At 40.5% G+C, this 13991-nt stretch overlaps 1 protein-coding gene across 1 annotated transcript in view; it reads left to right on the top strand.

Annotated features, from left to right (window-relative positions):
- The window catches only part of si:ch211-67e16.11 (uncharacterized), a 100421-nt gene that overhangs the window by 71120 nt on the left and 15310 nt on the right, over window positions 1-13991 (top strand). Inside the window, exon 5 of the mRNA XM_068034459.1 lies at window positions 11235-11407. Coding sequence (XP_067890560.1) covers window positions 11235-11407 — 173 coding nt within the window. The remainder of the gene's footprint in view (window positions 1-11234; window positions 11408-13991) is intronic.

Raw genomic sequence — 13991 nt, 5'->3', positions numbered from 1 at the left:
GAATTGAGACGTCGCTCTTGGCTGGCATACGTTGTCCAGGCCTCGCTGCCGTAGAGCAAGGTACTGAGGACACAGGCCTGATACACTCGGACTTTTGTGTTCCGTGTCAGTGCGCCATTTTCCCACACTCTCTTGGCCAGTCTGAACATAGCAGTGGAAGCCTTACCCATGCGCTTGTTGATTTCTGCATCTAGGGACAGGTTACTGGTGATAGTTGAGCCTAGGTAGGTGAACTCTTGAACCACTTCCAGAGCGTGGTCGCCAATATTGATGGATGGAGCATTTCTGACATCCTGCCCCATGATGTTCGTTTTCTTGAGGCTGATGGTTAGGCCAAATTCATTGCAGGCAGACGCAAACCTGTCGATGAGACTCTGCAGGCATTCTTCAGTGTGAGATGTTAAAGCAGCATCGTCAGCAAAGAGGAGTTCTCTGATGAGGACTTTCCGTACTTTGGACTTCGCTCTTAGACGGGCAAGGTTGAACAACCTGCCCCCTGATCTTGTGTGGAGGAAAATTCCTTCTTCAGAGGATTTGAACGCATGTGAAAGCAGCAGGGAGAAGAAAATCCCAAAAAGTGTGGGTGCGAGAACACAGCCCTGTTTCACACCACTCAGGATAGGAAAGGGCTCTGATGAGGAGCCACCATGTTGAATTGTGCCTTTCATATTGTCATGGAATGAGGTGATGATACTTAGTAGCTTTGGTGGACATCCGATCTTTTCTAGTAGTCTGAAGAGACCACGTCTGCTGACGAGGTCAAAGGCTTTGGTGAGATCAATGAAAGCAATGTAGAGGGGCATCTGTTGTTCACGGCATTTCTCCTGTATCTGACGAAGGGAGAACAGCATGTCAATAGTCGATCTCTCTGCACGAAAGCCACACTGTGCCTCAGGGTAGACGCGCTCGGCCAGCTTCTGGAGCCTGTTCAGAGCGACTCGAGCAAAGACTTTCCCCACTATGCTGAGCAGGGAGATTCCACGGTAGTTGTTGCAGTCACCGCGGTCACCTTTGTTTTTATAGATGGTACATTCTATACCACCAAATATAACCATTCCCAGTAAATATAGTTACACCACACTCTAAACCAGCAAGTTTAATCATTCCGCAGTAAATATAGTTACACCACACTCGATACCAGCAAATTTAACCATTTCCCAGTAAATATAGTTACACCACACTCTATACCAGCAAATAGAACCATTCCCCAGTAAATATAGTTACACCACACCCTCAACCAGCAAATAGAACCATTCCCCAGTAAATATAGTTACACCACACTCTAAACCAGCAAATATAACTATTCCCCAGTAAATATAGTTACACCACACTCTATACCAGCAAATAGAACCATTCCCCAGTAAATATAGTTACACCACACTCTATACCAGCAAATATAACTATTCCCCAGTAAATATAGTTACACCACACTCTATACCAGCAAATAGAACCATTCCCAGTAAATATAGTTACACCACACTCTAAACCAGCAAATATAACCATTTCCCAGTAAATATAGTTACACCACACTCTATACCAGCAAATAGAACCATTCCCCAGTAAATATAGTTGCACCACACTCGATACCAGCAAATGAAACCATTCCCCAGTAAATATAGTTACGCCACACTCTGAACCAGCAAATGTAACCATTCTCCAGTAAATATAGTTACATCACACTCTCAACTAGCAAATATAACCATTCTCCAGGAAATATAGTTACACCACACTCTGCCCCAGCAAATAGAACCATTCCCCAGTAAATATAGTAACACCACACTGTAAACAAGCAAATATAACCATTCTCCAGTAAATATAGTTACACCACACTCTATACCAGCAAATTTAACCATTCCCCAGTAAATATAGTTGCACCACAATCTATACCAACAAATATAACTATTCTCCAGTAAATATAGTTACACCACACTCTATACCAGCAAATATAACTATTCTCCAGTAAATATAGTTACACCACACTCTGCCCCAGCAAATAGAACCATTCCCCAGTAAATATAGTAACACCACACTCTATACCAGCAAATAGAACCATTCCCCAGTAAATATAGTTGCACCACACTCTATACCAGCAAATAGAACCATTCCCCAGTATATATGGTTACACCACACTCTAAACCAGCAAATAGAACCATTCCCCAGTAAATATAGTTACACCACACACTATACCAGCAAATAGAACCATTCCCCAGTATATATAGTTACACCACACTCTAAACCAGCAAGTAGAACCATTCCCCAGTAAATATAGTTACACCACACTCTATAACAGCAAATATCATCATTCCCCAGTAAATATAGTTACACCACACTCTATACCAGCAAATAGAACCATTCCCCAGTATATATAGTTACACCACACTCTAAACCAGCAAATAGAACCATTCCCCAGTAAATATAGTTACACCACACTCTATGCCAGCAAATATCACCATTCCCCAGTAAATATAGTTACACCACACTCTATACCAGCAAATACAACCATTCCCCAGTAAATATAGTTACACCACACTCTATACCAGCAAATAGAACCATTCCCCAGTAAATATAGTTGCACCACACTCTAAACCAGCAATTTTAACCATTCTCCAGTAAATATAGTTACACCACACTCTATACCAGAAAATATAACTATTCTCCAGTAAATATAGTTACACCACACTCTATACCAGCAAATAAAACCATTCCCCAGTGAATATAGTTACACCACACTCTATAACAGCAAATATAACCATTCTCCAGTAAATATAGTTACACCACACTCTAAACCAGCAAAAATAACGATTCCCCAATAAATATAGTTACACCACAGTCTATACCAGCAAATATAACCTTTCCCCAGTAAATATAGTTGCACCACAGTCTATACCTGCAAATGAAACCATTCCCCAGTAAATATAGTTACACCATTCTCTAGACCACCATATATAACTATTCCCCAGTAAATATACTTACACCACACTCTCAACCAGCAAATGAAACCATTCCCCAGTAAATATAGTTACACCACACTCTCTACCAGCAAATATAACTATTCCCCAGTAAATATAGTTACACCACACTCAAAACCAGCAAATTTAACCATTCCCCAGTAAACATAGTTACACCACACTCCATACCAGCAAATATAACTATTCTCCAGTAAATATAGTTACACCACATTCTATACCAGCAAATACAACCATTCCCTAGTAAATATAGTTACACCACACTCTATACCACCAAATACAACCATTCCCCAGTAAACATAGTTACACCACACTCCATACCAGCAAATATAACTATTCTCCAGTAAATATAGTTACACCACACTCTAAACCAGCAAATATAACCATTTCCCAGTAAATATAGTTACACCACACTCTATACCACCAAATATAACCATTCCACGGTAAATATAGTTACACCACACTCTAAACCAGCAAAAATAACGATTCCCCAATAAATATAGTTACACCACAGTCTATACCAGCAAATTAAACCATTCCCCAGTAAATATAGTTACACCACACTCTATAACAGCAAATATAACCATTCTCCAGTAAATATAGTTACACCACACTCTAAACCAGCAAAAATAACGATTCCCCAATAAATATAGTTACACCACAGTCTATACCAGCAAATATAACCTTTCCCCAGTAAATATAGTTGCACCACAGTCTATACCTGCAAATGAAACCATTCCCCAGTAAATATAGTTACACCACTCTCTAGACCACCAAATATAACTATTCCCCAGTAAATATAGTTACACCACACTCAATACCTGCAAATGAAACCATTCCCCAGTAAATATAGTAATACCACACTCTCTACCAGCAAATATAACTATTCCCCAGTAAATATAGTTACACCACACTCTATACCTGCAAATGAAACCATTCCCCAGTAAATATAGTTACACCACATTCTATACCACCAAATATAACCATTCCCCAGTAAATATAGTTACACCACACTCTATACCAGCAAATATAACTATTCTCCAGTAAATATAGTTACACCACATTCTATACCACCAAATATAACCATTCCCCAGTAAATATAGTTACACCACACTCTAAACCAGCAAGTTTAACCATTCCGCAGTAAATATAGTTACACCACACTCTATACCACCAAATATAACCATTCCACGGTAAATATAGTTACACCACACTCTATAACAGCAAATTTAACCATTCCCCAGTAAATATAGTTACACCACAATCTATGCCAGCAAATAGAACCATTCAGCAGTAAATATAGTAACACCACACTCTAAACAAGCAAATATAACCATTCTCCAGTAAATATAGTTACACCACACTCTATAACAGCAAATATAACCATTCCCAACTAAATATAGTTACACCACACTCTATACCACCAAATATAACCATTCCACGGTAAATATAGTTACACCACACTCTATAACAGCAAATTTAACCATTCCCCAGTAAATATAGTTACACCACACTCTATACCAGCAAATATAACCATTCCCCAGTAAATATAGTAACACCACACTCTAAACGAGCAAATATAACCATTCCCCAGTAAATATAGTTGCACCACACTCTAAACCAGCAATTATAACCATTCTCCAGTAAATATAGTTACACCACACTCTATAAGAGCAAATATAACCATTCCCCACTAAATATAGTTACACCACACTCTATACCAGCAAATATAACCATTCCCCAGTAAATATAGTTCCACCACACTCTAAACCAGCAATTATAACCATTCTCCAGTAAATATAGTTACACCACACTCTATACCAACAAAAATAACTATTCCCCAGTAAATATAGTTACACCACACTCTGGACCACCAATTATAACCATTCCCCAGTAAATATAGTTGCACCACCCTCCATACCAGGAAATATAACTATTCCCCAGTAAATATAGTTACACCACACTCTATACCTGCAAATGAAACCATTCCCCAGTAAATATCGTTACACCACACTCTCTACCAGCAAATATAACTATTCCCCAGTAAATATAGTTACACCACACTCTTTACCTGCAAATGAAACCATTCCCCAGTAAATATAGTTGCACCACACTCTATCCCAGCAAATTAAACCATTCCCCAGTAAATATAGTTACACCACACTCTGGACCACCAAATATAACCATTCCCCAGTAAATATCGTTGCACCACACTCTATAACAGCAAATATAACCATTCTCCAGTAAATATAGTTACACCACACTCTATACCAGCAAATATAACCATTCCCCTGTAAATATAGTTACACCACACTCTATACCACCAAATACAACCATTCCCCAGTAAATATAGTTACACCACACTCTAAACCAGCAAGTTTAACCATTCCGCAGTAAATATAGTTACACCACACTCTATGCCAGCAAATAGAACCATTCACCAGTAAATATAGTTACACCACACCCTCAACCAGCAAATATAACCATTCTCCTGGAAATATAGTTACACCACACTATATACCAGCAAATAGAACCATGCCCCAGTAAATATCGTAACACCGCACTCTAAACCAGCAAGTTTAACCATTTCCCAGTAAATATAGTTACACCACACTCTATACCAGCAAATATAACCATTCCCCAGTAAATATAGTGACACCACACTCTATACCAGCAAATAGAAACATTCCCCAGTAAATATAGTTACACCACACTCTAAACCAGCTAATTTAACCATTCCCCAGTAAATATAGTTACACCACACGCTATGCCAGCAGATATATCCATTCCCCAGTAAATATAAAAGCAAAATACTGCGGATGCTGGAAATCTGAAACAAAAACAAGAAATGCTGGATTCACTCAGCAGGTCTGGCAGCATCTGTGGAAAGAGAAGCAGAGTTAACGTTTCGGGTCAGTGACCCTTCTTCGGAACTCCGGGTTCCGAAGAAGGGTCACTGACCCGAAACGTTAACTCTGCTTCTCTTTCCACAGATGCTGCCAGACCTGCTGAGTGAATCCAGCATTTCTTGTTTTTGCCCCAGTAAATATAGTTACACCACACTGGATACCAGCAATTAGAACTATTCCCCAGTAAATATAGTTACACCACACTCTATACCAGCAAATACAACAATTCCCCAGTAAATATTGTTACACCACACTCTATACCAGCAAATAGAACCATTCACCAGTAAATATAGTTACACCACACTCTATACCACCAAATATAACTATTCCACGGTAAATATAGTTACACCACAATCTATGCCAGCAAATAGAACCATTCAGCAGTAAATATAGTTGCACCACACTCTAAACCAGCAAATATAAGTATTCTCCAGTAAATATAGTTACACCACACTCTATACCAGCAAATATAAGTATTCTCCAGTAAATATAGTTACACCACACTCGATACCAGCAAATATAAGTATTCTCCAGTAAATATAGTTACACCACACTCTATACCAGCAAATATAACTATTCTCCAGTAAATATAGTTACACCACACTCTAAACCAGCAACTATAACCATTCCCCAGTAAATATAGTTACACCACACTCTAAACCTGCAATTATAACCATTCCCCAATAAATATAGTTACACCACACTCTGGACCACCAAATATAACTATTCCCCACTAAATATAGTTACACCACACTCTATACCAACAAAAATAACTATTCTCCAGTAAATATAGTTACACCACACTCTATACCTGCAAATGAAACCATTCCCCAGTAAATATAGTTACACCACACTCTGGACCACCAAATATAACCATTCCCCACTAAATATAGTTACACCACACTCTGGACCACCAAATATAACTATTCCCCACTAAATATAGTTACACCACACTCTATACCAACAAAAATAACTATTCTCCAGTAAATATAGTTACACCACACTCTATACCTGCAAATGAAACCATTCCCCAGTAAATATAGTTACACCACACTCTGGACCACCAAATATAACCATTCCCCACTAAATATAGTTACACCACACTCTATGCCAGCAAATATAACCATTCCCCAGTAAATATTGTTACACCACACTCTATACCAGCAAATGGAACCATTTCCCAGTAAATATAGTTACACCACACTCTGGACCACCAAATATAACCATTCCCCACTAAATATAGTTACACCACACTCTATACCACCAAATATAACTATTCCACGGTAAATATAGTTACACCACAATCTATGCCAGCAAATAGAACCATTCAGCAGTAAATATAGTTGCACCACACTCTAAACCAGCAAATATAAGTATTCTCCAGTAAATATAGTTACACCACACTCTATACCAGCAAATATAAGTATTCTCCAGTAAATATAGTTACACCACACTCGATACCAGCAAATATAAGTATTCTCCAGTAAATATAGTTACACCACACTCTATACCAGCAAATATAACTATTCTCCAGTAAATATAGTTACACCACACTCTATACCTGCAAATGAAACCATTCCCCAGTAAATATAGTTACACCACACTCTGGACCACCAAATATAACCATTCCCCACTAAATATAGTTACACCACACTCTATGCCTATGTTCAGACTGGCCAAGAGAGTGTGGGAAAATGGCGCACTGACACGGAACACAAAAGTCCGAGTGTATCAGGCCTGTGTCCTCAGTACCTTGCTCTACGGCAGCGAGGCCTGGACAACGTATGCCAGCCAAGAGCGACGTCTCAATTCATTCCATCTTCGCTGCCTTCGGAGAATACTTGGCATCAGGTGGCAGGACTATATCTCCAACACAGAAGTCCTTGAAGCGGCCAACATCCCCAGCTTATACACACTACTGAGTCAGCGGCGCTTGAGATGGCTTGGCCATGTGAGCCGCATGGAAGATGGCAGGATCCCCAAAGACACATTGTACAGCGAGCTCGCCACTGGTATCAGATCCACCGGCCGTCCATGTCTCCGTTATAAAGACGTCTGCAAACGCGACATGAAATCGTGTGACATTGATCACAAGTCGTGGGAGTCAGTTGCCAGCATTCGCCAGAGCTGGCGGGCAGCCATAAAGACAGGGCTAAATTGTGGCGAGTCGAAGAGACTTAGTAGTTGGCAGGAAAAAAGACAGAGGCGCAAGGGGAGAGCCAACTGTGCAACAGCCCCAACAAACAAATTTCTCTGCAGCACCTGTGGAAGAGCCTGTCACTCCAGAATTGGCCTTTATAGCCACTCCAGGCGCTGCTTCACAAACCACTGACCACCTCCAGGCGCGTATCCATTGTCTCTCGAGATAAGGAGGCCCAAAAGAACACTCTATGCCAGCAAATATAACCATTCCCCAGTAAATATTGTTACACCACACTCTATACCAGCAAATGGAACCATTTCCCAGTAAATATAGTTACACCACACTCTGTACCACCAAATATAACTATTCCACGGTAAATATAGTTACACCACAATCTATGCCAGCAAATAGAACCATTCCGCAGTAAATATAGTTGCACCACACTCTAAACCAGCAAATATAAGTATTCTCCAGTAAATATAGTTACACCACACTCGATACCAGCAAATATAAGTATTCTCCAGTAAATATAGTTACACCACACTCTATACCAGCAAATATAACTATTCTCCAGTAAATATAGTTACACCACACTCTGGACCACCAAATATAACCATTCCCCACTCAATATAGTTACACCACACTCTATGCCAGCAAATATAACCATTCCCCAGTAAATATAGTTACACCACACTCTGGACCACCAAATATAACCATTCCCCACTAAATATAGTTACACCACATTCTATAACAGCAAATATAACCATTCCCCAATAAATATAGTTACACCACACTCTATGCCAGCAAATATAACCATTCCCCAGTAAATATAGTTACACCACACTCTGGACCACCAAATATAACCATTCCCCACTAAATATAGTTACACCACACTCTATACCAACAAAAATAACTATTCTCCAGTAAATATAGTTACACCACACTCTCTACCAGCAAATATAACTATTCCCCAGTAAATATAGTTACACCACACTCTATACCTGCAAATGAAACCATTCCCCAGTAAATATAGTTACACCACACTCTGGACCACCAAATATAACCATTCCCCACTAAATATAGTTACACCACACTCTATACCAACAAAAATAACTATTCTCCAGTAAATATAGTTACACCACACTCTCAACCAGCAAATGAAACCATTCCCCAGTAAATATCGTTACACCACACTCTCTACCAGCAAATATAACTGTTCCCCAGTAAATATAGTTACACCACACTCTAAACCAGCAAGTTTAACCATTCCGCAGTAAATATAGTTACACCACACTCTAAACCAGCAAATATAACCATTCCCCAGTAAATATAGTGACACCACACTCTATGCCAGCAAATAGAACCATTCACCAGTAAATATAGTTACACCACACCCTCAACCAGCAAATATAACCATTCTCCTGGAAATATAGTTACACCACACTATATACCAGCAAATAGAACCATGCCCCAGTAAATATCGTCACACCACACTCTAAACCAGCAAATTTAACCATTTCCCAGTAAATATAGTTACACCACACTCTATACCAGCAAATAGAAACATTCCCCAGTAAATATAGTTACACCACACTCTGAACCAGCTAATATAACTATTCCCCAGTAAATATAGTTACACCACACTCTGAACCAGCTAATATAACCATTCCCCAGTAAATATAGTTACACCACACGCTGTAGCAGCAAATATATCCATTCCCCAGTAAATATCGTTCCACCACACGCTATGCCAGCAGATATATCCATTCCCCAGTAAATATAGTTACACCACACTGGATACCAGCAATTAGAACCATTCCCCAGTAAATATAGTTACACCACACTCTATACCAGCAAATATAAGTATTCTCCAGTAAATATAGTTACACCACACTCTATACCAGCAAATATAACTATTCTCCACTAAATATAGTTACACCACACTCTAAACCAGCAATTAGAACTATTCCCCAGTAAATATAGTTACACCACACTCTGTACCAGCAAATAGAACCATTTCCCAGTAAATATAGTTACACCACACTCTGTACCAGCAAATAGAACCATTCCCCAGTAAATATAGTTACACCACACTCTATACCAGCAAATATATCCATTCCCCAGTAAATATAGTTACACCACACTCTATACCAGCAAATATATCCATTCCCCAGTAAATATAGTTACACCACACTCTATACCAGCAAATAGAACCATTCCCCAGTAAATATAGTTACACCACACTCTATACCAGCAAATATATCCATTCCCCAGTAAATATAGTTACACCACACTCTAAACCAGCAAATACAACCATTCCCCAGTAAATATAGTTACACCACACTCTAAACCGGCAAATATATCCATTCCCCGGTAAATATAGTTACACCACACTCTATCCCTGCCAATATATCCATTCCCCAGTAAATATAGTTACACCACACTCTAAATCAGCAAATATAACCATTCTCGAGTCAATCTGGTTACACCACACTCTCTACCAGCAAATATAACCATTCTCCAGTAAATCTAGTTGCACCACACTCTATACCATCAAATATAACCATTCACCTGTAAATCTAGTTGCACCACACTCTATACCAGCAAATATAACCATTCTCGAGTAAATCTAGTTACACCACACTCTGTACCAGCAAATATAACCATTCCCCAGTAAATCTAGTTACACCACACTCTATACCAGCAAATAGAACCATTCCCCAGTCAATACAGGAACACCGCGGTTCTATCCCGAATGCAAACAATTCTCTGGTAATACAGTCATACCACACTCGATACTGGCAAATATAACCAGATTCCTTGTAAATGCAGGCATATCGAGCTCTATCCTGACAAATATAATCAGTGGAGGCAGTGGAAGCAGATTCAGTGGTAAATTTCAAAAGGGAATTAGATAAATACTTGAAGGGGAGAAAGGGAGAGTGAGGGAAATAGGGGAAGTTAAATCAGAAAGACTTGTATGTCTAAAACCTTTCACGACCTCAGGGCGTCTCAAACAGCCAATTAAGTACTTCTGAAGTGTAGTCACTGTTTTAATGTAGCACAGCCGTGTTGCATACAGCAGGATCCCACAAACAGCAATATGATAACGATCAGATAATCTGTTTTAGTGATCTTCATTGAGGGATAAATATTGGACACTTTCACTGTTTTACATGAGGCTCCTGATAATTTTATTGCTTTCATTTTTTCTAGTGGATGAAGAGACTGAGGACATCTACCCGGCCACAGAGAAGGTGATGATTCGCAGCCACATCTCCTATATCTGTCGTGCCATCAACTGCGCTGATTCTCTGGTTCTGTATCTCAACAGCCCCACAAGAAATGATGGGACCATGTTACTCTGGGACGTCAATAAAAATGGAATTGTAGGTATTTAAACAAACCCTGAGATTCTAGTTCCTTGTCACGACACTCTAGATTCAAGATCCACTTCAAGGTTTCTGTTTAAAAAGGGAGCGAGGGATAGACCGAATAATTACAGGCCAGTCAGTCTAACCTCAGTAGTGGGCAAGTTATTGGAATCTATTCTGACAGGATAAACTGTCACTTAGAAAGGCACAGGTTAATCAAGGATAGTCAGCTTGGATTTGTTGAGGGAAGGTCTTGTTTGACCAAGTTGATCAAATTTTTTGAAGAAGTAACAAGGAAGATAGATGAGGGTAGTGCAGTTGATGTGGTCTACATGGACTTTACCAAGGCTTTTGACAAGGTCCCACATGGCAGACATGTAATAAAATCCAGAAATGCTGGGACCACTCAGCAGGTCTGGCAGCATCTGTGAAAAGAGAAGCAGAGTTAACGTTTCGGGTCACTGACCCGAAACGTTAACTCCGCTTCTTTTTTTTCGGAGATACAGCACTGAAACAGGCCCTTTGGCCCACCGAGTCTGTGCCAACCATCAGCCACCCATTTATACTAATCCTGCACTGATCCCATATTGCTACCACATCCACACCTGTCCCTATATTTCCCTACCACCTCCCTACACTAGGGGCAATTGCTAATGGCCAATTTACCTATCAACCTGCAAGTCTTTGGCTGTGGGAGGAAACCGGAGCACCTGGAGGAAACCCACGCAGACACAGGGAGAACTTGCAAACTCCACACAGGCAGTACCCAGAATTGAACCCGGGTCGCTGGAGCTGTGAGGCTGCAGTGCTAACCACTGCGCCACTGTGCCGCCCATCTTTTCACAGATGCTGCCAGACCTGCTGAGTGGTTCCAGCATTTCTTGTTTTTATTTCAGATTTCCAACATCCGCAGTATTTTGCTTTTATTATGTAATAAAATCCCTTGGGATCCAGGGAAATGCAGCAAGGTGGATACAGAATTGGCTCAGTGGCAGGAAACAAACGGTAATTGTTGACAGCTGTTTAAAGTGACTGGAGGGCTGTTTCCAGTGGTGTTCCGCAGGGCTCAGTACTGGGTCCCCTGCTTTTTGTGGTGTTTATTAAGGACTTGGACGTAAATATAGGTGGCATGATCAAGAAGTTTGCAGACGACAAAAAGATTGACCGTGTGGTAGATAGCGAGGAGGATAGCTGTAGGCTGCAGGAAGATATTGATGTTCTGGTCAGATGGGCAGAAAAGTGGCAAATGGAATTCAACTTGGAGAAGTGTGAGGTGATGCATTTGAGGAGGTCAAACAAGGCAAAGGAATACACGATAAATGGGAAAATATTGAGAAGTGTAGAGGAAGTAAGGGACCTTGGAGTGAATGTCCACAGATCCCTGAAGGTAGCAGGATAGGTCGATAAGGTGATTAAGAAGGCATATGGAATCCTTTCCTTTATTAGCCGAGGTATAGAATACAAGAGCAGGGAGGTTATGTTGGAACTGTATAACTCATTGGCGAGGCCACAACTTGAGTACTGTGTGCAGTTCTGGTCACCTCATTACAGAAAGGATGTAATTGCACTCGAGAGGGTACAGAGGAGATTTATGAGGATGTTGCCAGGACTGGAAAAATGCAGCTATGAGGAAAGATTGGATAGGCTGCGGTTGTTCTCCTTGGAACAGAGAAGGCTGAGGGGAGATCTGATTGAAATGTACAAAATTTTGAGGGGCCTGGATAGAGTGGAGGTGAAGGGTCTATTCACCTTAGCAGAGAGATCAGTGATGAGGGGCATAGATTTAGAGTGTTTGGTAGAAAAAGTAAAGGGGAGATGAGGCAAATCTTTCTCACCCAGAGAGTGGTGGGGGTCTGGAACTCACTGCCTGAAAGGGTAGTTTAGGCAGAGACCCTCAACTCACTCAAAAGGAGTCTGGATATACACCTCAAGTGCTGTAAGGTGCAGGGCTACGGACCAAATGCTGGAAGGTGGGATTAGAATAGGTGGATCGTTTTTCGGCCGGCTCAGACACGATGGGCCGAGTGGCCTCTTTCTGTGCCGTAAACTTTCTACGATTCTTTGATTCTAAGGACTTGAGCCCATAACCCAGGCTGACACTAGTAGTGCAGTAAAAACAGTACAGTTCTGTTGAAAAGTTATCAACCTGAAACGTTATCTCTGTTTCTCTGTCTACAGATGCTACCAGACCTGCTGAGTATATCCAACACTTTCTGTTTTTATGCCAGATTTCCAGCATCTGCAGAATTTTGCTTTTGCTCCCAGAGACGTACTGAGGGAGTGCTACACTGTCAGAGATGCCTTTTTTTAATATAGGATATACAGCACAAGAACAGGCCATTCAGCCCAACCAGTCCATGCTGGATTTATGCTGACCTTCATCCACCACCGATCTTTTCTCATTCAATAGCTTAACCCTTCTCCCTCATATGTTTATCTATCTTTCCCTTAAGTCTATCTATACTATTCACTTCAACCACTCCCTGTGGTAGCAGGTTTCACATCTCACCACCCTCTGGGTAAAGCATTTTCTTCTGAATTCCCCATTTGATTTCTTGATGACTATCATATTAATGGCCTCTAGTTTTACTCTTCCCCA

The sequence above is a fragment of the Heterodontus francisci genome, chromosome 7, assembly GCF_036365525.1.
Source record: "Heterodontus francisci isolate sHetFra1 chromosome 7, sHetFra1.hap1, whole genome shotgun sequence".
Taxonomy (NCBI): Eukaryota; Metazoa; Chordata; class Chondrichthyes; order Heterodontiformes; family Heterodontidae; genus Heterodontus; species Heterodontus francisci.
The sequence above is the reverse complement of the archived record's forward strand: the minus strand, read 5'-3'. Positions and strand labels throughout refer to the sequence as shown.